The following is a 26486-nucleotide window of genomic DNA, read 5'->3' on the forward strand; positions in this document are numbered from 1 at the left end:
TCATCAATTGACCAGTCTCATCTATCCCACTAATTAAAAAAAATGGCTGATGTGCATGTTGTGTGAGGATGCCTTCTAGAATTTAGGTTTTTACTTATTTTAGTAAAAACACAGCTTTGGTTTTAAATTAGAAGGAAATGAAACTGTTAAGGCTAAAAGCAATTTATAATAGCTATGACCTCACATTATAAAAAGAACAGGAAATCCTGAATTTCTGTTGGCACCTGTTCCAACAAATTGAATTAATACTTAATTATTCACTAGTGGGATTAGAAAAAACACTGTGGAGGAAAGGAAAGATCCTGAACACATCATGAAGCTCTTAAAAAGAATCACACAGCAGGCCCACATTCACCTTCTGAAATAAGAGCTATTTTCACCATCTCATACTGCTTTCTCTGTCAGAATCCAAATTTGCAAAAGCAGTTCTCTGTAGAAAGTTAGCTTGCAGAAATAAATTGGCCTATAGTTTTACTGTAACCAGATTTCTTATTGCCCTTAACAAGCATAGGTGGTAGCCTCAGTCATGTTATCTCACATCATACACCTAACTTTTAACAATAAGGAAGTGAGCTATTGATAGGCACATGATAGCTGTTTTGATAGTTGTGACTGCATTAAAATTATGTTTGCCCAGGACATTCTGGAAGGCAACTTGAATAACTAAGAATAACTGTTTGTGTAGTTTTTAATATTGTCTTCATTCAAATCCTCATGACAAATCCACTTCTGTTCTACTTCTGTTTTATAGTTTCTTCAAAAAATCAGTCATAGTATAATAAACATTGGGGGTTTTTTTAAAGTATATAATTACTGTTTACCCACAATATACAAACACTGCTTTGAGATGACCACGGATCTGATTTGTTGCTGTGATTGTATAGAATACATGATTATAAGCTTCTTGGTTCGGAAAACCTTAAACTCCAATACACCAAGACATTCAGTGCTTTAAGGAGCTTTTGATCATGTTCTGGTGTGAAGGGAAGAGGGAGGCAACAGCCCATCTCATCTAGAGAATCAACAACTGCAAACATGAGTATACACAGCCAACAATCAATATGAAGCTTTCTATCACAATACCATTCCCTTCTCACCAGCTCCTTTACTACTTTATGATTCACTGTACCATCACTTTCAAATCTTCTCGATAATATCATGCGGTTTCCTCTGTTATATTAAAAGGTATTTTTGCTGCTGCTATCTTTAAAACTAATAAAGAAAATGTACAGTGCCAGCCACACTATTTCAGTTACTCTTTGGTTAGACAGTGGTGAAAAGTAGGGATCTCATATCTTTGTGGACCAGGAGCCAATGAACTAGGAATAAACTGTATCCAGCAGAATGAAAGCATAGATGTATCAGCCCTAATATTTTGTTTTCTAGGGTTGAATGATCAATTCAGAAGAAAAAGGGTTGATTTTTATAACTAGCTTTTCTCTACTTTTTAGAAGTCTCAAAGCAGCTTACCACTACATTCCCTTCTCCCCACAATAGAGACCTTGAGCGGTAGGTGGGGCTGAGAGAGTTCTGAGAGAACTACGCCAAGGTCATCCAGGAGGGCTTTTCTAAGCAGGTAATAGGGTTGCACCAATGTTCTCTGTAAGCTGTGTGGTTGCGCAGCTGTTCAGAAACTGTATTGGTTCCTGGAGATTTGCTTACATTTGTACAAGTTGGGCGGCCATTCATCCGGGGGGGAGAGGGGGGGCGCTTGCTTGCAGCTCAGTTCCGCTCAGTAAGAGTGAGCTTCCAGGCAGCAGTATGGAAGCCTTAGAGGAACTATTGGGTTGCACTGTACAAAATGGTTTTACAAATTTGCTTGGATAAATGATTGAGGACTGAGGTCCATACTGATATGCTTACTCTAAATAGGACCCTATTTATGTAATTTCTGTATCATTTAATGTGTAATGTCTGCCTTTTTTGGTGGTTCCAGACTTCTAAAACTCTAATACATAGGTAATTTAATGTTCAGTTTTGTTGTGTCCCTTTGAGAAAGGTAGACTACAAATAACATTAAATGAATAAATAAGCAAGCATGCAAAGAGCTAGCATATCTAAAAGACACATCTTGCAATAAATTACAAGATACTGGAGCAGACACACCAAATATTTTGACAGCCACACAAAGATTTGTCACATGAAACAACAATATGCACACATGTGCTCACACAATTTACTGACAGTAATACTGGTGTGAAACAGAGCTGTGTTCTCAAGACAGAATCACTACTTAAATGGAAGTGGCTATTGTTCAACAGCCATTCTAATTTAACTCTTTTAAGAAACCCTGCAAAAAAAATCAATGTTTGCTAAATTGGAAAAAACAAAATCACTAGGGAAAAGAGTTACATTTTCAAGCTTCTAAATGAATATCTGGAAAAAGTGACACACCAACTATAGGTAGAACACCTATGCGCTGACTAAAACATGGCAGATTAAAACCAGGAAATAAAAGATTATACAGGAAATAGTTCTGCCAAGGTAAATGACAGCTTGCATCAAGAGAGAGTGTGAATAACAAGAAAGAACTGCCCCAGTACCCCAAATAAAGACTTGAGACAACTTTCTGAATTTGACTAGTTTATTTAAATCATCTGATTTATGTCATCAACTAAAGTATGCTCATACTTTAATTGACTGCAGGCTGTGCTAGGATAGGCTGGTTTTTTTCCCTGGTAAATCTACCTTGGCTCCAAACTTGGCCAGCGGCGACAACTGGCTTTATTTATCCTGGCCAGCACTTTGAGTGCTGAGAGGTACCCAGCCCCAGCCCCCTACACTGATGTGCCTGAAAGTTGCTACCAGGTTTGAAGAGATGTTGCTCAGCACCAAGGGTGTTGCTCCTTCAAAAGCCTTCATCTTGCCAGAAAGCCAGTGATGATCGGATCAGGACATGCCCTCCATCTGGCCTGAAGTCTCAGACTGCTCATTGCTTATCCCTTCCTAACCTAAGAAGCTTGCCCTGTTCCTTCTAAAATAGTTATGGCCTAAACAATTGGAGATCAATAAAGGAAAAGCTCAAAAAAATTCTGCTTGGTCCCAAATGGCGACCAGTAAATTTCATGATATTTTAGGGTGGGTAGATGAGCCAACAGCAGGTAGCTAAACTGAATATACAAGTGATGAACCAAAAAATAACCTCTGCCTGCTGCTCCCCCTTGCTGGCTGTTCACTGCCCCAGCCCTCCAGCTTTATTTGAATCTGGAAGGGGGCAAAAATATGTGGCAACAGTGGCTGTGTTTGCCTCTTTTGGGAGATATGGATCGAAGACTTCCAGTTGATCTTAGGAACACACAAAGTTTTAATCAGTTTGAGAGGAATCAGCACTGCTATACTTATATCAAAAATTTGGTTATAATATTAGAAATACAGATATATTGTTACAAAATTATTGCAAAGTAAAATGTCTTCAATTTCATTCAAGTCATGTCACCAGGTCTGCCTTTCTCTGATGCAAGATTTGCAGTTTGCATGCATGCCTGCTTTACCCATAGACAAAAAATGTCATTAAAATATTCCCAAAATGGATCTCTTTTAGGGCATACTGCCATTATAGATTTTCTTCTTCAGGAAGAAAATAACACGATAAACAGGCTGTAAACACAAAAATCACAAGATTTGTGGAATATTCTGCTCAAAAGGTTTCACTTTCATTTTTACTGCTTGCCCCTCCCTCCTCATACTTTGCTCCTTGTGCAGATCTATTCCGCGCCAACAATTTTCTAGTCATTGAACTTCTTGAAAGTTAGCAATTATGATTTTATGCACATAGATTTTTAAAGGAACAATGGGATTAAGTTCTTCTCCACTCTGTATATTAATGTTATAACATTTTATGGTGAAGAAGAGGCATGTTATCTCTGCAGACACAAATTCAGTTTTGAGAGCTGCAAAACCAAGCATCTGTGACAATATCTTCCAGATGGAAAAATGGCCCAAAATAATCTCATCGAAACATCTGGAAGAGCCTGACATTATGAATGGATTAATATAATTCACCTACCAAAATATTTAAACATTGCATGAATATACCGTCTCATGCTACATAATTAAAAACTAATCTTTATTTCATGATGAAGAATCTTTGGACTATAATGTATCTTAAACAGGAACTTTCTATAGATAGAATTTTCATCAAAAATCAATTTATTTTTAAAAAATCCAATTTAAATTTTAAAACATCTTATTTTTTTTAATCACTGATTTTTATCCATTCTGATTTAGAACCTTCAAGTGATGAACTCAAATTATTTTGAACCATACAATCAAAGCACATATAACTTACCTCCAATAATTTTAGACTGGCAATTGATAAATTCTGGTTTTTTGTCTGTGAGGTAACGCTGACAGGTATGATGGAGAATTTGAAAGAATGTACATTTTTCAGAGGCTGTACTTGCTACCCATTGGTCAAAAGCATTTTCAAATAATAAATCAAATTCTGGAGAATCCTAGAAAGAATAATAATATAATTACTTTAACCTTATAAAGCTGCAGCATCTGCAATAGGCTCATAAATAATAAAAAAGCATATTTTAAAATATTCTGTAAATTCACAATTTCTATACCAAATCCCTACTACTTTAAAAACTGCATTTACTTTTATCCCATTTGTAACTACAACAGCCAAGGACCTCCAGAAAAGTCAGAAATTCAGCACCAAATTAGTTGAGTTGGGGGATTCACTGGGGCTAAAGACTCTGAAATGGTCAAATCACAATGATATAAACTGTCAACTGATGTACCTGGAAAAAGGGTTTTATCTGTACCTAAAGAATATCAGGGTGTGCTTCTCTTACTGAATTCTGGGAGGGTATATTAAATTTTTGTAGCCATATGGTCAGATTAGGGATGACTGAACACCTACAAATTCAGATCACTTCAAATGCACCAGTGGCTACTATGCAGCTAATTACCTAACAGGCTGCTTGGCTGTTCACAACCTATTTCAGTTATTTGCAGGAACAGGCTACATACAGCCATGAGAAGCTGACCTCCAGATGGGAGACCACTTCTGATTTCCTGAGCAGAAAATTTTGATATGCACCAGCAAAGGAGGGGAGGGGGGAAACGACACAAACATTGCTTTTCTGAAGGGTTCTGAAAGGTACCTGTACTAATACGATAATGATTTGAACAGAGAATTTTCTTGCTCTGAGAATTACATTTCAAGATCTAATACAAAGCAGTAGCACAAGTTGTTATAGATTAGGAAATGAGATGACAGTAAATACAATTTTTAAAGTAGTAGCCAATCAATGAAAACAAAGGCCCATAAGAAACTGGCAAAAGATAAGGGGATTCTGCACAGCATAAATATAACGTCTTCAGGGTCCTATAAAAAATTGTTTTGGCATTTTGTGTTCCCACAGCACAAGTCTGCCAGCCAAAATAGATCTTTTTCCCCACCTGCTGCATTCAGTTATTGTCGGTTTCACTGCTGTGTCCACCATTTCACGTGCTGCTGAAGATTTTCCATGCCTGCACCATTAGGTGAACGTTTTCCACATAGGTTTCCTCTGCTTGCACCGCCTTTGCGTGCAATTTCCATGTAAAAAGTAGATAAGGTTTGTTTAGCCTAGCGATCCCGTGCATGTCATTTTCCTTTTTTTTTGTTTTCAAGGGAACGGTCCATTGGAATACTCACTGTAAAGGGCCCTTCTCTTGGTAGGCTAGGAGGACATCTTGCTGGGTGATTCCCAGCCCTTTCTCAGGGAGGCAGGAAATTATTTTGTGTTACTTCCTGTATTAGGTCTCAGGAGCCATCTTCTCTCCAGTATCTGTCTGTCAAAGCAGTGCTTGATCACAGATTAACAACAAATAACAGGAAGTATCAAGAACATGACCACGAATATCTAGGCTCATACAAAAGTATCATACTTAATTGGAGTCTAACTATGATCCAGGGAGGGCCAAGATGTCCTCCTAGCCTACCAGGAGAAAAGCTGTTCATAGTGAGCATCCAATGGACCATTCTCCTGGAGGCGAAGGACATCTTGCTGGGGCCTGCCAGAGCAGTGTCCCCAAACAGATGGGACATCGTTACTCTATAATAATGTGCTTCAACACTCTCCTGCAAAAGGCCGCTTCTACAGCAGCAATCAACTGCAACTTATAGTGCCTAACAAACAATAATGAAGATGAAGATAATGCAGATGCTCTCCAGTTGCCATTCCTCTTGGGAACAGTGAAAAAATGTGAGTAAACCCCTAAGGATCTTTCCGGGCCTGGAACTGCTTCTATGGCTTTTATGTGCAGCAGGTGTTGGATTGTTGAAGTCGTTCTTGCCACCTTATTGGGCCTGGAATGAAGGGGTAATGGAGCAAAACATGGTTTTGGAAGTCGTGCGAACTCTATCACATAACCCATAGAAATGACTCCCTTGGTCCAGACATGGATATGCCTTCCTATTCATTGTTTTTGAAAGTGTCGGAGACGCCCACCAACAGGGGCCTGAAGATAGTCATGCTTGAGATGGCTTGTCTGTTCGAAATGCTTTGTCTGACTTGCCTGAGGGCCGAAAGTTGTTGTTTTGTGCCTGCGAAAGCTATCCTGAAGGTGCCTAGTAGGCGTCTGCCATTCCCAGGGGCTCTAGGAAGAAACCTGTGGGACCTGAATGTGGGTCTGGACAGGGTGGAAGGGCATTTGGAGCTTACAAACCTAGGCATAGATTTCTTTTTGTCTCTATTCCCCACTAGAACCTGGTCTAGTTCCCTACCAACAACATCCCCCGAAAGGTGTAGCCAGAGACCACCACCTTAGAATGAAAATCAAGGGCATAACCAGGCATTGCGGCGGGCCATCACTATGGAGGCCATAGAACATGACACTAGCGTAAGGGCATCAGAGGTAGAGTTCACTAAGAAGGACGTGGCAATAAGTATCCTCTCAATACCTTCCTTGATTCCCTGTTCCTCAGGGTGGAGCATTCCCAGGATCTGTCTGTGACATATTATGGTTGTCCTGGTCACTACAGAAGATGGAGCGAGTGCCTTGATGGTGGTCACCAGCCATTCATGTGATCTACGGAGTACCGCATCTGATCACTTATCTAGGAAGTCCTTAATACTTCCCTCCCCAACTTTAGAGACCAGTCCCCCAGATTGTAGGGCTGCTACTGGGGCATCTACAAAGGGAACTTGCAACATCCTCATGAACTGCATAAAGTTTCTTGAACACCGAAGGCAATTCCTTGCTAGTGGCAGGGTTGATCCAATCCTTCTTAATGTGCCTTTCAAAGTACTCTGGAAGTGTACTTTGATGCCATCCTTGTGTGGAAAATATTCTCTATTCCCCTTAGGGCACTTCTTGATAAGTTTTGCAATAGAAGTTGAAGGAACAGAAGGATCCTCTGCATCTTCAGGATTCTGAAGGTCTAGGGCTGTTATAGTCTTGGCAATGAGGTATGATAGTCCTCTGTCTAAAAAGAAATCACAGGAACTGCTCTGAGGACTTGGCAGGGGTATCTTCTGAGCCAGAGAAGTGTTCAACCAAGTCCCTGTCCTCTCCCTTGCTCACTTCCTCCCCCTCAAGGAAGTTAAGGGTGTCCTGTGGAGAGAGTCTATATCTGTCCCCTTGGGAACGGGGTGGGGGGATCTAGATTGAGACCTATGGAAAGGCATGGCATGCCTGGAATTCTCTCTGCCTTGGTGGTACAGGTGGATTCCTCCCTAAGCGTTTTCCTGGGGGAGGCATTCTGCCAGGTCGCAGGATTACTCATGAGTAGGGTAAGAGATTTGGGGCAGGATAAATAAAGTGTTTCCTTCTTTGTGTTCGCTCAGTAGGCAGGAAATGTCTTCAACCCGGGTTGGGGGAAAGATTGCTAGTTTAGCGATTTTTGAAAAACCTTGGTTGAGAGAAATAAAATGGACTTAAATTGTTTTGGGGAAGAGAGCTGTGTGAAGTTCTTCCCCAAAATGCTTTTTATAATATCCTAAAAATGTTATATTTATGCTATGCAGAGACCACCACAGAAAAATAAAATATGGAAAGATAGATGAAGTATATTGAAAAAACTGGAGCAGGCATTTTGGATACTGAGAAACTGAAGGTGGCATTCTGAACTATTTAAATAATTCCTTAGGTAGAAACATTAAACAGTGAATTTTTTTGTAGCAGAGAAACAAGAAAATTTGCAAGGAGATAAGATTAAAGCTAATACGAATAAGGAACAAATGTATCAACACCCCCCCCCCTCATATAATTACACTCACCCTATGAGGGTCTATGCCATTAACCTGGCGAAGTTGTTCAAGCATCCACTGTGACCTTCGCACAAATGACGTAGAACCTTCAAACTGCTTGACTTTTGTAATAGATGCCTGTGCAGGTTTCTTGTTTGTCACTGTACACATAATACAAAGAGGCCATGAATGAGCAAACAAATGGCTCCACAATGACACACATGATTAAACCATTCTTGATTTCAAACAGACAGTTTCCCAATTCAATACTTAATGACGGACTCCTTCAGCATATCTGAGGTAATGGCGACTCAGCCAATTGAAACAGTAAAACAAGATGCAATCAAAAGAGACAAATATTTTCAAATAAATTTTTAAGAGAATGGCAAATAGACCTTAAAGTTCTGATCACTGAAACTTTGTTCATTAAAATTATTTTCCCTCTGAAGAGTTCTGTATAACTTGAAAGCTCACTTCCAGAATTCAAATGTTGTTTGAACTAATAAAGGATAAAATGCAAAATGATCATAAACATTCACCATGCTGTGCTGGTTACTGAAACATACACATTTCACCTTTAGTGTGTCTTATTCTTTGGAATTACAATAAAGAAAATTTTCAGCATAATCAGCTATTGCCCCATCAACTTTCACAGAATCATAGAGTTGGAAAGGGGCCAACAGGTCATCTAGTCCAGGGGTCTGCAACCTGCGGCTTTCCAGATGTTCATGGACTACAATTCCCATCAGCCCCTGCCAGCATGGCCAATTGGTCATGACCTCACCCATGATCTCATCCATGGTCATTTTCAAAAACTGGAACTCTACCCTTTCTTTTGCTATCTGAAGAATGTCATTGGTGTAAAGCAGCTGTAAATGTACTTCTGTTGCACAAGAGGAAATTGTTCAGGTTTAGTTTAGGTTTAGTTTCAAGGATCTTTGTAGTTTGATGGTTCAAAGGCTAGGAGCCCTTGTGCCTACTACTGCTTTGAATGTAGACTCTGTACATTAACCCTTTAAAATATTCTCTAAAATTAAAAACTCTGCAAGAATTATGAATAGTTTAGTTTAGGTTATTAGTTTTAGAGGCCACCCTTCCCCAGAAGATCTCAGGGAGGTTACTACGTCTACCAACACAACAAAAATCAATAAAACCAGTAACATACCTAACATAACTCAGCTTCGTTCTAACACTTGAGAGATAACACACCAACAACCTCCCAATAGAGGATTGAGAAGGGGAGGGGGAAAGAGAAGAAAGGGGAGGCCAGCTAGATGCACACAGTTGCAGTCTTCAATCATGGGCTTGGTGGAATAGCTTGGTCTTACAGGCACTGCAGAACTGTGATGCACGTTCATTTTTATAAACTAATGACCAGTCATTTAAAATTTAAGAGTTTTTTGTTTAAAAAGCAGTCTCTGTGCTCGGAAAAAGAACACACCTATTGCATGTCCTGCATTTCAGAGAAATAGCGGCATTTCTTTACCAACGAACATTTAAAAAGAACTGCTTTCAGCTCCCGAGAACACCAAAGGCAAAACCTACGCAGAAAACTGGATTTTCTTTTTCATCCTTTCAGTCACAGAGACTGCATCCAAACACAGTTGGATATTGTGCTATCCTTGTGGTACAGAAATAATTCATAAGCAATCCAGCTGCACATGATTGCTGAAGTATAATAATCAAACAACATCCAGTGATGTGTATCTTTCATATAAAGATATCAATGGTCTCTTTGGAAAGTAAACAATTGAAAGCCTCAAGTATGCACAGTATGTATAAACAGGATTAAATGCTCACAACTTACATGGATTTATAAAACACATACCAATGAATTTGGCATATTTTACCTTATGTGATGTGATGTTTTACTTTGCAGCGTTTGTCTGATTAAAATTCATTTGAATTTGAGGCACACAGACACATAATTGCTACACATTCTTTGAAATAAATTATTCATACTTACCATGAGTTACTGTAATTAATGATAAAACTATTATCTCCGGGGCCCTTCTTACTAAACACCTTCATATTGCACTATCCTCTGGAGATGGATAAACTATTTCTGTGCTTATGTGTTCATCAGTGTCTTCTCACAACCACCTTTAACGTACAGTATCTCAATAATATTATGCAGCAGTCTAGTGCTCCACCTACAAACAGGTGCATTAATTTGTGACCTGCAGTGTGTAGACCTACTATGCTAATGAACTCTTGAACACTCAATAGAAGAACAGAGTTTTGCTGCTGCTTCATAAAGCGTTAACATTATGAAAACTTATTTGTCACATTCACAGTACTTGCAAGCAGCTATACAATCATTTCCAGTTTATTGGATAGCATGTGTTGCCTTGGCAGGGGATAATTGCCTCCACCAAGATTAGTGGTAAAGTTTTCAACATGTGTACCCATTCTTGAGAGGATAGATCTGTTTTTCTGCAGGTATTAGTTATCCTTAACTATACAGGTCTGATAAGTAGCATCAAAAAAGTATTTTAATGTAGGCGAAAACAACAAACATAATGAGTACGAAAGCAAAGGCATAGTGTAGTAGTTAAGAACAGGTAGTCTATAATCTGGAGAACCAGTTTTGATTCCCCATTCTTCCACATGAGAAACAGACTCTTATCTGGTGAATCAGATTTGTTTTCCTATTCCTACATTCCTGTTGGGTGACCTTGGGCTAGTCACAGTTCTTCAGAACTCTCTCAGCCCTACCTATAATGATATAACTTTAAGAATTCAAGTTAATGGGCAGAGTTAAGAGACCCCGACAATGTCTGTTAGCTGTTTACTGCCAGTTCATGTCGCTAACCATAAATAAAGCTGTTTTAAACCACTCTGGTTCTCCAGTCATCCATCTAAATGCCCCTCCGGGGATCGGGCGGTATAAAAGCCGAAATAATTAATAAATAAATAAATAAATAAATAAATAAATAAATAAATAAATAAATAAATAAATAAATAAATAAATACTACCTACCTCACAAAATGTCTGTTTTAGGGAGAGGAAGGGAGAGGAGTTTGTAAGCCCCTTTGAGTCTCCTCACAGGAGAGAAAAGGGGGTATAAATCTAAACTGTTCTTTATTTTTAAAAATGTGTAGGCGTCTGCTCTGGACACCTGCTTGAGGTGACTTGCAAAGTAAAACCATTCAACTATAGAATCATAAAACAAGAACCATTAAAATCCTAAAATCATCAACAAAAGCAGCATCAAACCTACTGCGCCATATGAACAGATTGACCAACGTGAAACATCATGAGCACAAGTTTAGCAGTGAGTATAAAACGGAAAATGTTTTCAGTGACCATGAACTTAAATTATCAGTGTGACAGGAGTGGGGCAGTCTACATATAACAAGGCAGATTGTCTACCCCATGAAGCATCAGAGAATGGTAGTCAGGACAGAGAAAGGCCATAAAAACAGAAGCTATAATTATGGGACAGTCTTCCAGTTAAAAACCTGGGTAAAGAAATGTTCTGTCCTAATTCCTTAAGATAAGTGCCAAGTAAGGATTAGTGGCAAGGGCATTTTTCAGAGTTAAAGTGTCACTTCCATAGCAGTCCCATCTCTAGTCTTTCCATCTTCCCACCTTAGTGGAAAGGGTCACAGAGCTTAACTGGTGGATGGACAGTATGGTAGTTATTTTTTTCTACAGAGGAAATGACTGGATGATGATAATAATAATTATTATTATTAATATTCCATCCTCCCCCACCAAGTGGGCTCAGGACAGATCACAACAAAAACACACAACAAATACATCAACAACATTATGTACAGTAAAAGTAAGGCACATTAAATGCAAGCATTTATACAACTTTTAAATAATAACAGCACTGAAGTTACCACTTCATGGTAACAACTTTATATTATAAAAATAATGCACATGGAAGTAAAATACATATTTAAAACAAAACCTGTGTGTGTGTGTGGGGGGGGGGGTGACTTGGGAAGTTCAGACAAAGACATTGCAGGGGGATCTTCAGGGAATTTCAAGTGTCCAGGCCAGGTGATGGGATCAATGAAGATGTGATAACACCAACTCTGTCATCAACCATAGGTCTGGTGGAACACCTCTGTCTTGCAGGTCCTTTGGAACTGAGAGAAGTCCATTAGGGTCTAAGGTAGGGTGACCATCCGTCCCTATTTTCGCGGGACACTCACGCTTTTGCGTAGAGTGTCCCGCATCCCGCTGGGCTTATGCCATTGTCCCAATTACGGACAATGGCCCCAGCAGCACACTGCCTTTTGCTGCGGCGCTCCCCAGTCAGGAAACAGGGAAGCGCCCCAGAAGGCTTCTGGGGTGCTTCCCTGTTTCCTGACCAGGGAGCGCCGCCGCAAAAGGCAGCCTTTTGCACGGCGCTCCCCGGTCAGAAACAGGGAAGCTCCCCAGAAGACACTGCGGCTGCCGCAGTGCCTTCTGGGGAGCTTCCCTGTTTCTGACCGAGGAGCGCCGATACAAGAACACCTCCCTATGATCCTGCGGTCATGTGCGCGGGCTTCTGGGGCTTGCCGTTTGCCGCCCTGTCACAGGGTGGCAAACGGCAAGCCGCAGAAGCCCGTGCGCTTCTGCAGCAGCGCGCGCGGGCTTCTGAGGCTTGCTTGCCGAAGCTCATGTGCTTCTGCCCCTGACTGCTTTCGTCAGCATGGCAACTTCCCAAATCCAGGATTGGAAAGGTGACCATCTGGTCACCTTAGTCTAAGGGTCTCCTTAGATAGAGTTATTCTCCATCAAGCAAAATAATAACCTTGTGTACAGTTGAGGTGCATCTGAAACTGATGTTCACCAGCAGAAAATATACTGTCTCCATATTGTGACTCAGTACTGAAAATGTGTTTTATTCTGACAAATCATGAACACAGGAACTTTACATAAGCCATTTAATAGAAATATTAAGCTGGCTTACAGTATGAATTATTCAGATCAAATATTCATTGAGTAAAGTTATGTTAGTGTAGTATTTATGCCACGTGTGTGTGTATTTGGGATCTGAAAATTAGAGACTACTTCTAGTAAGCCTGGCATTTTAGCCTGCATACTTTATCAGTGTAATCCATTGTGTTATGGTCCATTGGTCCTTTAAGGTTCTGGATATTCAAACATTTCCCTCTTCATGTCATAGCAAAGAATTGCATATCACAAAGCACATGCAATGCTTTTTTACATGCAATTCAAACTTTACATGACATATGTAATGGACACCCACTCAGCCTTCTACAACAGAAAAGCAGGGAGACCACTCTCAGATCTTATCTGCCTTTTCACTTCAGGGTCTGAGGTACTTCTTATAATAGTAGCTTGAAAGTAGAAAGCACCTCAGCCCTGTTATCACAGAAGCCAAAGGGATGCCCATTAACTTTTATTTTCCTTTTTCCCTCTCAAGACACTCCCCAAACTTAGCACACTAAAATAAATATATTGGGGAAGATTTAAACTTAATCAAGAACACAGATTTATTAAACAGGCAGAGGAGATGATGAAGGAAAGAATATTTAAATTTGGAGATGAACGATTGAAGCAAACAAGGCATGAGGCAAAAGAAAATATATGCTAATTACACCAGAGAGCTTGGAACAGAGGCTCAGAATTTTATTACTTTAGCACAGCACTTCAGATTACTTAGTTCAGGTTAGTTTAGATCAGTGATGGCGAACCTTTTTGAGACCGAGTGCCCAAATTGCAACCCAAACCCCAGGTTATTTATCGCAAAGTGCCAACCCGGCAATTTAACCTGAATGCTGAGGTTTTAGTTTAGAAAAAATTGGTTGGCTCCCTCTTCCTCCACCCCACCCGCTCAAGCAGGGGCCAGCCTGCTCTAGCCTCCAGTAAGTCCGGCATGCACCGCTCTGTGCCTCTCTAGCATCTCTGCCTCTTCTGCCCCCCCCCCCCCCCCCCCGGCAGAAGCCTCCTGGAGTACAGGCACCAGGCCTGCCAGCCGTGTCCTCCCTGCTCACAGCAGTGCAATCATGCCGTGCTCAGTGGCCCAGGCCAGCCTAGATGTGTGTGTGTGGGGGTGATTTTCCACCCCCACATGTCGAACTCTCTGTGTGCGTGCCCACAGAGAAGGCTCCGGGTGCCACCTCTGGCACCCGTGCCATGGGTTCGCCATCACTGGTTTAGATGGTAGTTTCAGAGATGTTTCATAGATTGTATTGCTGAAGACTTTCATGGCCGGATTCAACCGGTTGTGGTGGGTTTTCTGGGCTTTGTGGCCGTGGTCTGGTAGATCTTGTTCCTAATGTTTCGCCTGCATCTGTGGCTGGCATCTTCAGAGGTGTATCACAGAGAGAAGTCTGTTACACACTGTGTCTAGTGAGAAGGGAATGTTTAGTGGGGTATATATTGTCCATGTCCCAGGGTGGGGAACAAATCAGTATGTGTTTGGGTGGAACTTGCTATGCAAAGGTGTGGTTGAGTGCATTGTATTGTGGGTGGGGTTATCAGTCCATTAACATTTGTGACTATAAATGTATGCTAATCAAACAAGTTAAATGGAGGTCAGTAATGCGGAACTCAATAATCACCACTTCATTGAATCAAAATCAATCCCGTAAGCAAGAGGTCTGTATTAATTATTTGATAGAACAAAAACAGCTGAAACGTGTTTGAAGTTTGTTTCAGATCAGTATATGAAAATACATTTCTTCACAGGCACAGCTGTAAAGCAACCAGAGGCTTCATTCTCAGTAGAAACTTTGATCCAGTAACTGATTACTTTGTTCTATTAAATTTATAGTCATCTGGGGCAAATATTTAGCAAGAATAATTATGCAACACTTTCTTATAAACCATCTATTTCTGATCAGTAAATGGCCAGCTATGAGCAGTTATCTATAACCACATTTGGGTTACTTTTGGATAGACTTGATCAAGGAAATATAAAGCCCTGCCAAGATTGGGTTCATGCAGTGGGTATCATTAACACAGACAAGGCATGCTGATAAGAAATCAAAATTATATTACTGTAACAAGATGTGGATGTAAAGTGCTTCAGGAGGAAAATGCTGACACTCTTGCCGTTATAGCCACTACAATAAAAGATGTCCTAAAATGGTTTCAAAACAACTATGCTTTGCTAGCGTTCATGTAATTGACTCTTATTTTATCAGATAAACTTATGGAAAGGTATTTTACATTTGATTCAAACTATGGCTCAGAGCTTCATGGAGCCTCCTTGTTGAAAGACAGCAAACTGCTTTTCTGCAGAGGCATCAGAAAAGCAACAACAATGCTAGAGGACCAAGCAGAGGTGACAGAGTAGATGGCTTTAATTATACCTTTCTGAAACAGTTACTCTAATTACCAGCTCTCTCAATTTTTTTTAGACATATAAAGAGCTATTTCTAAGGGACAAACTAGACGGCTTTCAGAGAATGGTACTACTTTATGCTTAAAAGCAGATATGCAGAAAGTCACTCAGTGGATTGAGACTGTTGAACTGCAGGAGTTCGAATTTTCCCACTCTACATTTTCCCTTTCTATCCATTAAAATAGCTATCCCTAAATGGTGTTTTTTTCTCCACAAGACAAATAAATATGAAGGGCATGTAATTAATTAATAATATTTTTACCCCACTTTTCTGCCCTCATAGGACCACCAAGGCAGCTAACACATTATAACATATAAATCTAATCTTAAAAACCAACACAAAATACATTATTAGAACAAGTTAAAACCTGAGCTTAAAATAAGTACAAAAGATGGGGGAAAATTAAAACATTGGAGAGCAAGGAGAGATCACTGAAAGAATGTCAAGCAAAATGGAAACATCTTCATCCAATGGTAGAACACAACAACAGAAGGGTACAGATGAATCTCCCCAGGATGTAATGAGGGTGGGACAAGGGTGGGGCGCTTGACCCAGGTGCCAGTTCCCTGGGACACCCTGGTCACCACCACCCCAGACAGAAAAGGCCTATTGTTATTTTAAATTAAACTTAATGTACTTCTAGGTGAGTGGTGGTTGGAAAGAGACTGGTGGTGGGGACAAAGCAAGGGAAGGAGTGCCGTCCCTAACCTTGTTTCCATTCTTCCATTCCCAGCCTTGGCACCACTTGCCTGGAAGTAAATGAAGCTTAATTTTAAAGTAATCGTAAGCTTTAGCTGTAGCTGAGGTGGCGAGAACGTGGGTGATGTTTCCTCTGCCATGCCCCTTGCCACTGCAGCTCTTTCTTCCCTTCCCCCCCTTTATCTCTCTGTGCCCCCATTTTCTCTCTTTCCCTTCCCCTTTCTCTCTGGATGTAGTATACAATACTGAGTAGTAGTGTGTAAGAACAAGATCTTGGAGTACGGGTGGACAGTAAGTAAAATATGAGCAGTCAGTGAAATGCAGCAACAAAAAAAGGTAAGGCAATCTTGGGGTGTATCAACAGTGGCATAACATGCAAATCACAAGAGGTTGGGAGGTGGGTGCAATTTGAGGGCTTGCCTTAGGTGCCATTTTCTCTAGATATGCTCCTGAATCTCCCTGGGGATAGAGTTCCAGAGGGTTTTTTGGCACTACTGAGATCTTCTCCCAGGCTGCCATCTGCCTAATCTAAGAAGATGGGGGGCATCCAAAGCAGGGCCTCTGGAGCAGGGGCGTACCTAGGCGAACTTGAGGCCTGGGTAAAACCTGAGTTTGATGCCCCCCCATGGGTGGCCACCCTCCCCCCACCATGACCAAACAATGATTTTTTCCACCAGGTCGTTTCAAAGTCACCATCACATTATAGAACATCCCCCAACTCACAAATCTGAACATAGCAATGGGCCATGCCACACAGCAGAAATAATATTTGGAAAACATTTTCAAAATGCTTTCAAAATGTTTTATTACTGCTATGAAAACATTTTATGGTGTTGTATCCAGTCCCCCCAATTGGGGGAAACAGCATCACTTTCAATGTTATTTAAACTGGGGCCCCCAGATTCTCCCTTTAAGGTGGATTTAAAAGGAGAATCTGGGCTCCCTAGTTCAAACAAGTGATGCTGGAATCCACCCCCAAACAGCATCATTTTCAATGGTGTTTAAATTGGGGACCTCAGATTCTCCCTTTAAAACCATGCCGAAGGGGGTAGATTTAACAACAACAACAACAACCTTTATTAGGCACTGAGAGAATAAAAGAAAGAAAGAAAAAAAACAAGCATTGGTGGGAAGGGAGTGAATTTAAAAAGATAATCTGGGGAAATTTAGGGGGTGCCTGTTGTCAGGGGTGCAATTATTAAGATAGCAGCACCAAAATTTCAGAGTATCTTCGTGAGACCCTACTGATGATACCACTCAGATTTGGTGAAGTCTGGTTCAGGGGGTCCAAAGTTATGGACCCTCAAAGGTGTAGCCCCCATCTCCTATTAGCTCCCATTGGAAACAATGGGGGATGGGGGCACTCCCTTTGGGAGTCCATAACTTTAAACTCCCTAAACCAAACCTCTAAACAGGTGATATCATCAGGAGAGTCTCCCAAAAAATCCCTGAAATTTCGGTGCTGCTAGCCTAAAATCTGCGCCCCCTGCAGGCCAAAAAACGGAAAAACACTGAAAATACAAAATCCCCTCACAAACCTGCAATTTTGTCGCATTACACCACAAGGTGGCACTTGGGAACCTTCCGCTTTGCCCAATGGGAGGTACGCCTCTGCTCTGGAGATAACTTAAGTGGTCAGGTAGTTTCAGAAGGGAGTAGGTAGTCTTTTGCATTGGGGAAAATGTGGACAAAGAACTGACCTCCTTTCACTATGCATGGCCTGAATGTGGTTTTCCCTATGTGGCTGCTACTGAGCCTTTAAAAATGAAGGGAAAATGAATTGAGTCAGCAAGATATTCATTAAAATATAAGGAGTGAATGATGGGTACACTTTGGTCCACTAGGAGGTTTAGATGAACAGGCTATCTAACAATAATTTACTTATCACATACAAACTGGTACTTTCTCTACTCACTATATTACATTAAACCTCAAACAGAAAGCACAACAATTTAAATTATCAATAGAAAGTAGCATTTCACAGAGTCTGAGAAACTATAATTACCAGGACTTCTGAGTAATTCTATGAAGTGCAGGTGAGTAAAAAACAAAAAAAATCTAGTTGTATCCAGACAAACGTCTCCTCTTGTACCTTAATAACTTACAGGGCATTTATTATGACTTTGACATTCCTTATGCTGCTCTATCTGTATTAGCTGGGCCAGAAGAACAACTAGCATTCCTCAGCAATTCCACTACTTTTTCATAGGGCTAAAACACAGTGCTTGTCTAATTTACTTTCTTACTCTATTCTGATCCAAATGATCAATTGCCAGAAAGAATTTGCAATCTAGCCAAAACTTTCTTCCTGAACTACTGTCACATGACACCAGTTTTTCATTAATCCAACCAATTTTATTGACTTATTCATAAGACATTGCCTTCATTTTGTCTCACATGGCCTTGTATTGAAGTTCCAAAGAAAAGACTATCATAAATTTTCTTACAACAGAGATAATACTTACTCAGATGCTTAAATAATCACACGCTTGTTCAGACAACACAAAAACCTCACTGCTAATGCCAAACATTGGTTTGCAATTGTAAGAACAGATAAGGTACAGCTATGGTTCCCCCTACTCACCTATGTGCTCCAATTCAGTCATTTCCTGCCTTCTACAAACTATAATTTGTTGCTATATATGAATCATGAATCACATTTCCAAAACAGCTTCAGATAGGAGAACACATAGGTAGGAGGAAAGGGGATAAGAAAATGTGAAAGCCAATCTACTGGCCAATCTGGTAACTGACATATAAATTAGTAGAATTAATAGACTGGATCTAACAACATTTTTGTAGATGGAAGCATTTTAAATATCCATGCTTCCTCTTGCAGTAACCTCAAAATTTAGAGGGGCAATGGGAGATGGGAAATCCTGCAGGCAGAAATCCATCTAGCCCCTTGGAAAAACTCTGGTGGATCCAAGTCACTGATAACCTAGAGGTAGGGCAAAACAAAGAACCAAGATCACATGGATAGTCCCACCATTCCCCTGTATGCTTTCACAGTTAAGTTTGGCAATGGCTTTTGGATGCTTAAATAAGAGGTCAGAAACATTAGGAAGGTCTGAAATGATATTTTTAGCATACTAATGCAAAGAGTTTAAGACACTAGTGGGATAACAGTTCCGCAAAATTAATTTTTAAAAAACTCAGTAGAAAAGAATGATGTACATTATTTTGGGTTCCCTTAGGCCAGGGGTCTTCAAACTATGGCCCTCCAGATGTTCATGGACTACAATTCCCATCAGCCCCTGCCAGCATGGCCAAGTTGTAGGGCTCATGGGAATTGTAGTCTATGAACATCTGGAGGGCCATAGTTTGAAGATCCCTGCCTTAGGCAATGTTGGATCAAGGGAGTGTGAGGGAGCCAGATACCCCACTGTGGCATGCAGATGGGGCAGCAGAATTGCTGCTCCAGCCTGGCACAGAGGCACCCACTCCTTGCTAGCACTGCTTTCCTTCACCAGGATGCCTTGAAAGCAAGTACCCTATTAGACACTTGGGAGAGCATAAAGCTGCCTGGTTTTCACTCCTGGTTGCTGCTAGCTGAGCTGGCACAGCTCACAACTAACTGGAAACACCTGCCAGAGAAAGGGAAGATGATAGGAGGGAAAATGGAGGGGACGGTGTGAGGACATACAAACTCTCCAGCCACCTGAGTGCCACGCTCCTATGTACTTACAGGGAAACGATGCAACAATGCCCAATTTTTTCTCCTATTCCCCAAAGTGGAGAAGAGTTTTGTTGACTCACTCTTCCTCCCCCATTGCCAAAGGTGGAAAATCTTCCCGCCTAAGGTCACATGATAAAAGGGGGAGGAGTGTGTTTTCCCTCAGTCCTTTTACTGCTGTGGTGGTTAGAAGGATATTTTCTTAGCTGTTCTTCAACTTTTTGTTCTTTTTTTGGAGATGATTTTGAAGGACTGCTTTATTTTAAAAATGTGATTCATGTGGGGCCAAGATGGCTCACTCAGACGCTTACATGGAGGGTCTCTTGTGCCTGGGGGAAGCCCACATCCCAGCAACTTGCAAGGCATATGAGGTTTTGACACCTAATGCTGTTGACACCCAAACCTGAATACCCATTTTGAAGGTTGTTAGGAAAATCATAATACTGGACAGCCTTCCAAACCTCCGTTTCTGTCAATCAAAGACTGAGGGTGGTAAAGAGTCTGAAAGGGAGCGAAGTAAGCAGGGCAAGTGAAGAGAAAGAGGAGGAGCTGAAAGGGACAAAGCAAGAACAGAAAAAGTGAGATAATGAAAAAGAAAAGGAGAGGGGAAAGGAGGGAAAACTGATTATTGGAGGAACAGCTAGAAGTGGATTGGTGCGTTTGAGATGGAGAAAGAAACAAAGAAAAGGAAAAAGCTGCGGTTATGAAGTTGTCAGGGAGAGGGAAAAGTGCTGGAAGCACGATCATGAGGAAAATGAGATTTTCTCCATTGCGGGTACCTTGCTTTTTGCCTTTAACATAAATTTGTCTGGTGCAGACTGTCATCTTGGCTTACTGTCTCAGAATACTTCAGATGGGGAGACCTGTCCTTCCTCCACAAGTTCATCTTGGGAGAGATGAGGTTGTTCTCTGCCTGAAGAGATTTGCCAGTGATTATTCTCATGTCATAATGATAGTTGGACCTCCTACCCCTCAAAAATCACAACATATTTTGAAAACACTTCTTACGCGGTGAATTTATTTTAAAATTTTAACTACTCTTTTCATAAAAATCTTTTCATAAAAATAGTATTAAATAAAACAAAACAAAACTAGGTGCAGCATTTGTGAGTCCCCAAATCCTCAGATGTACTTAAAATAGCTTACTGCACCCCAGCTTAAAAAAACATTATGAATTTCTAAATTTTTCTTTCTCCCATTAAACAGCACACCATTTACCATATCACCAACTATTTTTCAACTGTTCAATTTCAAAAGAGGTCTGCCATACAAAATGTAAAAAAATCCTGTGAAAAAAACTCTTGTCTAAAGCTCTCCTGGGCAGGAGAAAGAGTGACGTGGGTTATTTGGATACAAGCACATGCACAGAAGTTCATATACAAAGACTGTTGAAGATCATCAGTCAGCAATGTATAACTTTAAAATCCTTTTGATATTCAAAGAAAGTTTTTGACAAACAGCTTGATTGCCTCCCTGGAAAACCTTCTATGTATTTATAAACTGCTGAAGGCATCAAAATGAAACTGATACAGAATATCAAGCATATGATGTCTTAGAGCTGTTATAAAAAGTAAATGATTACTACTACTGTTGATATTTTAGATAAAAGACATTTAAACCCTAACTGCAAAATCAGGAAAGCTTCCCCACTATGTCTCACACATTTAACCTTTTGTTTTCTTTACACTATTTCGTGAGTTAATGAGCAAAGACTCACAGTAAAGTGAACACATATCACCATCATACCACTTTTCAGCTAAAAAAAATTACAAGTGTTGCTCACCTGTAACTGTTTGTTCATCTAATGTTCCTTTGTGCATGAGACTGGATTCATGTAGGCCAGCCACAGAGTATTTTACTTAGCTTTAAAAGAACTTTAGCAGTATACCAGGTGCCCCCCAGGCACACTCCTGCTGCTCTTCCCACCCATGGTCACATGACTAGAGAGTGGGGTGTACTGTCCATCCAGTTCTCCCTGTGCTGCCATTTATAATAAAAAATCTCACTGATTATACCTTGTGGTGTTTGGGGACTTTGGGACTTCAATTTGAATCCAGTACTTTAGCTTTTATTGGCTACAGTTACTAGGCTTATTGTCTTCTGGATATCAATGTAGTTCCACCCCTGGGATGAAACCTGTACATCAGAAAGACTCACAGCTTACCTCTCACTCCAGCAGTGGCTTTTTCAAGGAGGGAACTGCCATCTAAAAGACTCAGTTGGACAAGGGTCCTGCCCACTTCCCTAAAATATGGGGAAGGTGCCACATTGGGGAATGAGCTCAAAAGAGTCACAGGTCCCATGTTGCAACTGAGCCACTGAATGAACATCACTGGTTTAGACTACAAAGTCCAGTTGGGGATATAACATTTTGCTCAGAAGTTAAAAATAGACACAGTCTGGAACTCAGAGAGTGTCAAAAGACTATGCCAGGAGAAAAAAAAACTTTCATACAAGAAAGCTTCAGTACAAATAGCAAAAGCCAGCTGTTCAGTCAAGAAAATACCAGAAAAAATGAGATGATATTCTGAAATATCAAATCGATAAGTATCTCCCTAGAATTCATTCAAACCATTAACCAAGGAAACATTTTACATTATTGCAGTAATCACTGTGAAAAGATACATCTCTTTGTGACTATATGAGTGCCAAAAAGAGCGAGAGAAGCACAATTGGCTCTTCAGGTTTACTTACATTTTGGGACAGTAATTGATTAATGGATTGGAAATGTGATGCTGCTCAACAGTTATACAAATGGCTGTATCCAGTGAACCAAAATCATTACTCCCCAAATCAGTGGAAAATTTTCCACCTCTGGATGGTGTATTACTGGAAAATATGGGGATTAATTTTTGCAATACAGAATAGAAGACTGCTGAGTCTAGAGGCAATACAGAATAGAAGACTGCTGAGTCTGGAGGCAGGCAGCACAATGAAAATATTATGCTGAGCAAGCACTGACTGTGGATGCCGCCAGCAAAAGTGCTAAAATGTCTCCATATTTCATTTCAGTTCTCAGAAAAGCCAAACATCTAGAGAAACAGATTACATTATGCTCTTTTCCACTGAAAAATTAAAGTACAGTTGAATATTCATCCACCACATGCTGGACCGTCTTTATCATAGAATGCTCCATTTGAGTCCTAGTGCCTAATTCTGCACCTTCCCCTCTGTTCACCTTTTGCTATTCCTCCTTCCCCTTTAGGAGGCTGGGTGTGGGGCTGGGTGTGGGCGAAGTTGGCCAACTGCAGTCGCCTGTGTACTCCCTCTTGTCCTCCAGTTCTCTGTGCCACTCAAGCCTCACTGCCACTGCCTCTTGCCTTTCCGGCAAGGTGACCTGAAGATTCCTCCCCTCCCATGGGTTCCTGATCCATTCACCAAATGTCACTGCTGCCACCCCCTCCCCCCTCATGGTGAGCGGACCTGAAGATTCCTCCTCGCAGCAGGTTCCTGCTCACTCTGCCCTCCAAGCCATGTTTAAATATGCACAGAATAATGGTTTTGACAAAGTGTTAAACATTATAACACCAGGCACATTGCTTTTTCATGCTCTGAAGTTCATTTTTTAAGCATTGTAGGCCATTTGAGTAACTTTTAAAAATTAAACATTTAATCAATGAATCCAAATTAGGATTCATATATTGGTAATAATATTATGAAATAATCTTTGTCATCTACCCTCTGTAGATTTTGCATGCTACCACCAAAGCAGATAAAGGTTGCAATGCTACCCAGCTGTGGTGCAGGTAAAGGAGGAGCATGGATGCAGCTAGCAATATAGCTGTAGCTGTTTGCTGCCAATATTCAATCACTCTATTGGGTAAGAAATTTTAATGAAAGCTGAAAATTCAGAAGTGAAGCCTGAATCTGGAGAAATTTCACTGCAGACCAATGACCAACCCTGCAATGCTATGGGTCTGTAATTATTAGTTCTAGTGCAGGGGTAGGGAACCTGCGGCTCTCCAGATGTTCAGGAACTACAATTCCCATCAGCCCCTACCAGCATGGCCAATTGGCCATGCTGACAGAGGCTGATGGGAATTGTAGTTCCTGAACATCTGGAGAGCCGCAGGTTCCCTACCCCTGTTCTAGTGGAAGCTTTGTGTAACTTTCTATCCCAGAGACTGTAATAGCAATAAATGACTTACAAGACTGCATAGAAAATGTTAAACATATATTGTCAAAAGTTTTTTATATACATTTGTCAGTACAAATCTGAATTACTATTTCTTGCTAACGTTTGCTTAGATTTAGGTGAAAGAGTCATGAAACAGATCCAATGCATTGAAAATCAAAATAGTAGCATTTGTGAATAAAAATTCCAACTAACACTTCAGGTATGTCTGAATTTAATCAAAAATTACTTCTCCACTTGTTCTTCCAAATAGTAAAGTGATTGGTATGGGAAGTGGAGAGATGAGGGAATGGTATGGAGAACACATTTTCCCCACATATACAGCAGACACCCACAGTATCTGCCAAAAAAGTTAACCTTTCTCTGCACCTCCCTTGTCAACAGAACAGCTGAAAACAAACTTTCCCATTAATCTTGTTTTCACTGGTACACTGTAGCTTTCCTGTTATCCATGTGTCAGGTTTTAATTCTTATGTTCACAGCTTTGGAGATAAAGTGCATTAGAACAAATTCATTATCACGGAGGAAAGACAGGTTTTCAATTTGCACTGTCTACAGTCGTCTCTATGCTTTGCTATGTGCACAAGAGCTCTCCACTTGTTTCTTGCTTTTGTACTGTTGCAAGGAAAGGGGGAAAACCATATTCTGTGTTTTAATTTTATTTTTAAAAAGTTAAAAGCAACCCACATTTCATTAAAGTCAAGATGAATTCTACTGTCAAAAGATGTAGCACTCCATCTGCCATCAGAAACAAAAATATAGAGCATAAGAAAAAATGTGGATGTAATGGAGCCATCAATTCTAGTAACACTTTTTATCTTAAGTTGGGGGAAAGCAGCACTATCAGGCAATACAGCAGTCAAGAAATCAAAACTAAAGAACCAGATGGACCCATGAACTAATTTAATCCACCCACATCATGATCCTCTAACTTATTTGAAAATATTTTTGATACAATAGAATGCTCTTGATGCTTAAATACCAGCTATTGCATGTGGGCATTTAAGAAGGTATTTGATTTTTGCCACAGCAAATTAAAAAAAAAAAGGAAATCATTCTAGAGAGAGCCATCCATGTTAGTCCATTATAGAAAAATTAAAGAGAAGTTCACAAAATTAAAGGAGTCTTTAAAATGCTGCCGGGCCGCATAACATGGAAGCTATACAGTTAAAATGCTGAATAAAAAAATCTCTATGTATACTATGTACAACAGCAGTTAACATAAGCTATGAACTAGAACCTTCTGAATATAATCTCAGTTTTATTATCATTAATCATTAATATATAGCTGAAATCTTGCCCTAATCTGAAGTATGGAACAGTGGTACATATGCAGACCCCCTATGTCTGTTTAATCACAGTGTTGCCCCCCCAACCACAAAAATGATTCCCACTTTCACACCACATTTGGAAATCACTCACTTTTAGAAGAAAACACAAGTTAGATTAGAATATATACACTATGACTAGTCCCCAGAAGATGTTGCCCGACTTCTTGGGCTCACAGGATAACCCAGATGCTGGAATTCTGCACCTCCTGTTTTTGACTTCCTTGGAATGTGGCTTTATTTCCAGCCAGCGGAATATGGGAACACTGAATAATAAGCAGATAGATAAGAACATTAGCCTGACTCTGAACCATATTGCTCGCTGTCCAAATGTTCTCATCTACACAAATCCTCCTGTAATGGAATCTCTACCTTGTAGGCATCCTGTTAAGAAAAGTGGTTAAGATCACTTTCCTTAAAAAGTTCAGCCAATAAATAAACTACTTGATATGCTAGTGGCTAGTTGATGCATCAAGCCACAGCATTTCTCAAGTTTCCTTGCTGCTTTGCTAGTACAAGGTGACGTTATTTAATTGCTTGTCAAAATGTTTCACAGCATGCTCTGCTTTATCTTTACTGCTACTTATTATATTTCCAAGGTAATGACCTTGCTTTACCTTTCAGGAAAAGCACACAATTAAAATATACGTTGAAAACTGGTTTTGCCATTTTTGCATTCTGCCCATGCAAAAAAATGACAATGTATTGCTAGGAACTTGAAACTTTTTTGCAGGATGTTATTATGGTCCTGAGATGATTTTACACTAGCAGATTTGCTACTGAGAAAACACTAAAAGAAACATTTTATATGTTCGATAACAAAATTTTTCACTGCCAATGGCTATATTTTCCAGCTGCATGAATCATTAGTATGCATTTTATACTTGTTCCTGAATGTTCCTGAATTGTTACTGATTGGAATGTGATATCCTGGTTTCAGAAATCCTCACAAATGAATTTGCAGATTGGGCATAACACTTGCACAATACATACGTTCATTTGGGCATTTTGGTTCCCTTTTAGGAATGAATTAAATGCTTTAAGACAATCAATATGCTACAATGTATTAAATGATTATACATTATTAACAATTTAGTGTTTTCAATGCAATACAGTTTAACCTGATATCCACATATTCCGATAGT

The 26486-nt window shown here is 40.2% G+C and overlaps 1 protein-coding gene across 8 annotated transcripts in view; it reads right to left on the bottom strand.

Annotated features, from left to right (window-relative positions):
- STXBP6 (syntaxin binding protein 6) overlaps positions 1-26486 on the bottom strand; it is a 152953-nt gene that overhangs the window by 20428 nt on the left and 106039 nt on the right. For 6 of the 8 annotated variants that reach the window (XR_007243544.1, XR_007243541.1, XR_007243540.1 and 3 more), the window contains 2 exons: positions 8217-8347; positions 4289-4454 (listed from right to left, as the gene is read on the bottom strand). The exons of 1 other annotated variant lie outside the window; for it this stretch is intronic. Coding sequence is in view for 1 of the 7 variants with exons in the window: in XM_048485068.1 (XP_048341025.1) it covers positions 4289-4454; positions 8217-8347 (297 nt within the window). In the remaining 6 variants the exon portion in view is untranslated. Of the gene's footprint in view, positions 1-4288; positions 4455-8216; positions 8348-20657; positions 20792-26486 lie in introns of all 8 variants that reach the window. One more of the 8 variants, XR_007243545.1, reaches the window with a different exon arrangement.

The sequence above is a fragment of the Sphaerodactylus townsendi genome, linkage group LG02 (assembly GCF_021028975.2).
Source record: "Sphaerodactylus townsendi isolate TG3544 linkage group LG02, MPM_Stown_v2.3, whole genome shotgun sequence".
Lineage (NCBI taxonomy): Eukaryota > Metazoa > Chordata > Lepidosauria > Squamata > Sphaerodactylidae > Sphaerodactylus > Sphaerodactylus townsendi.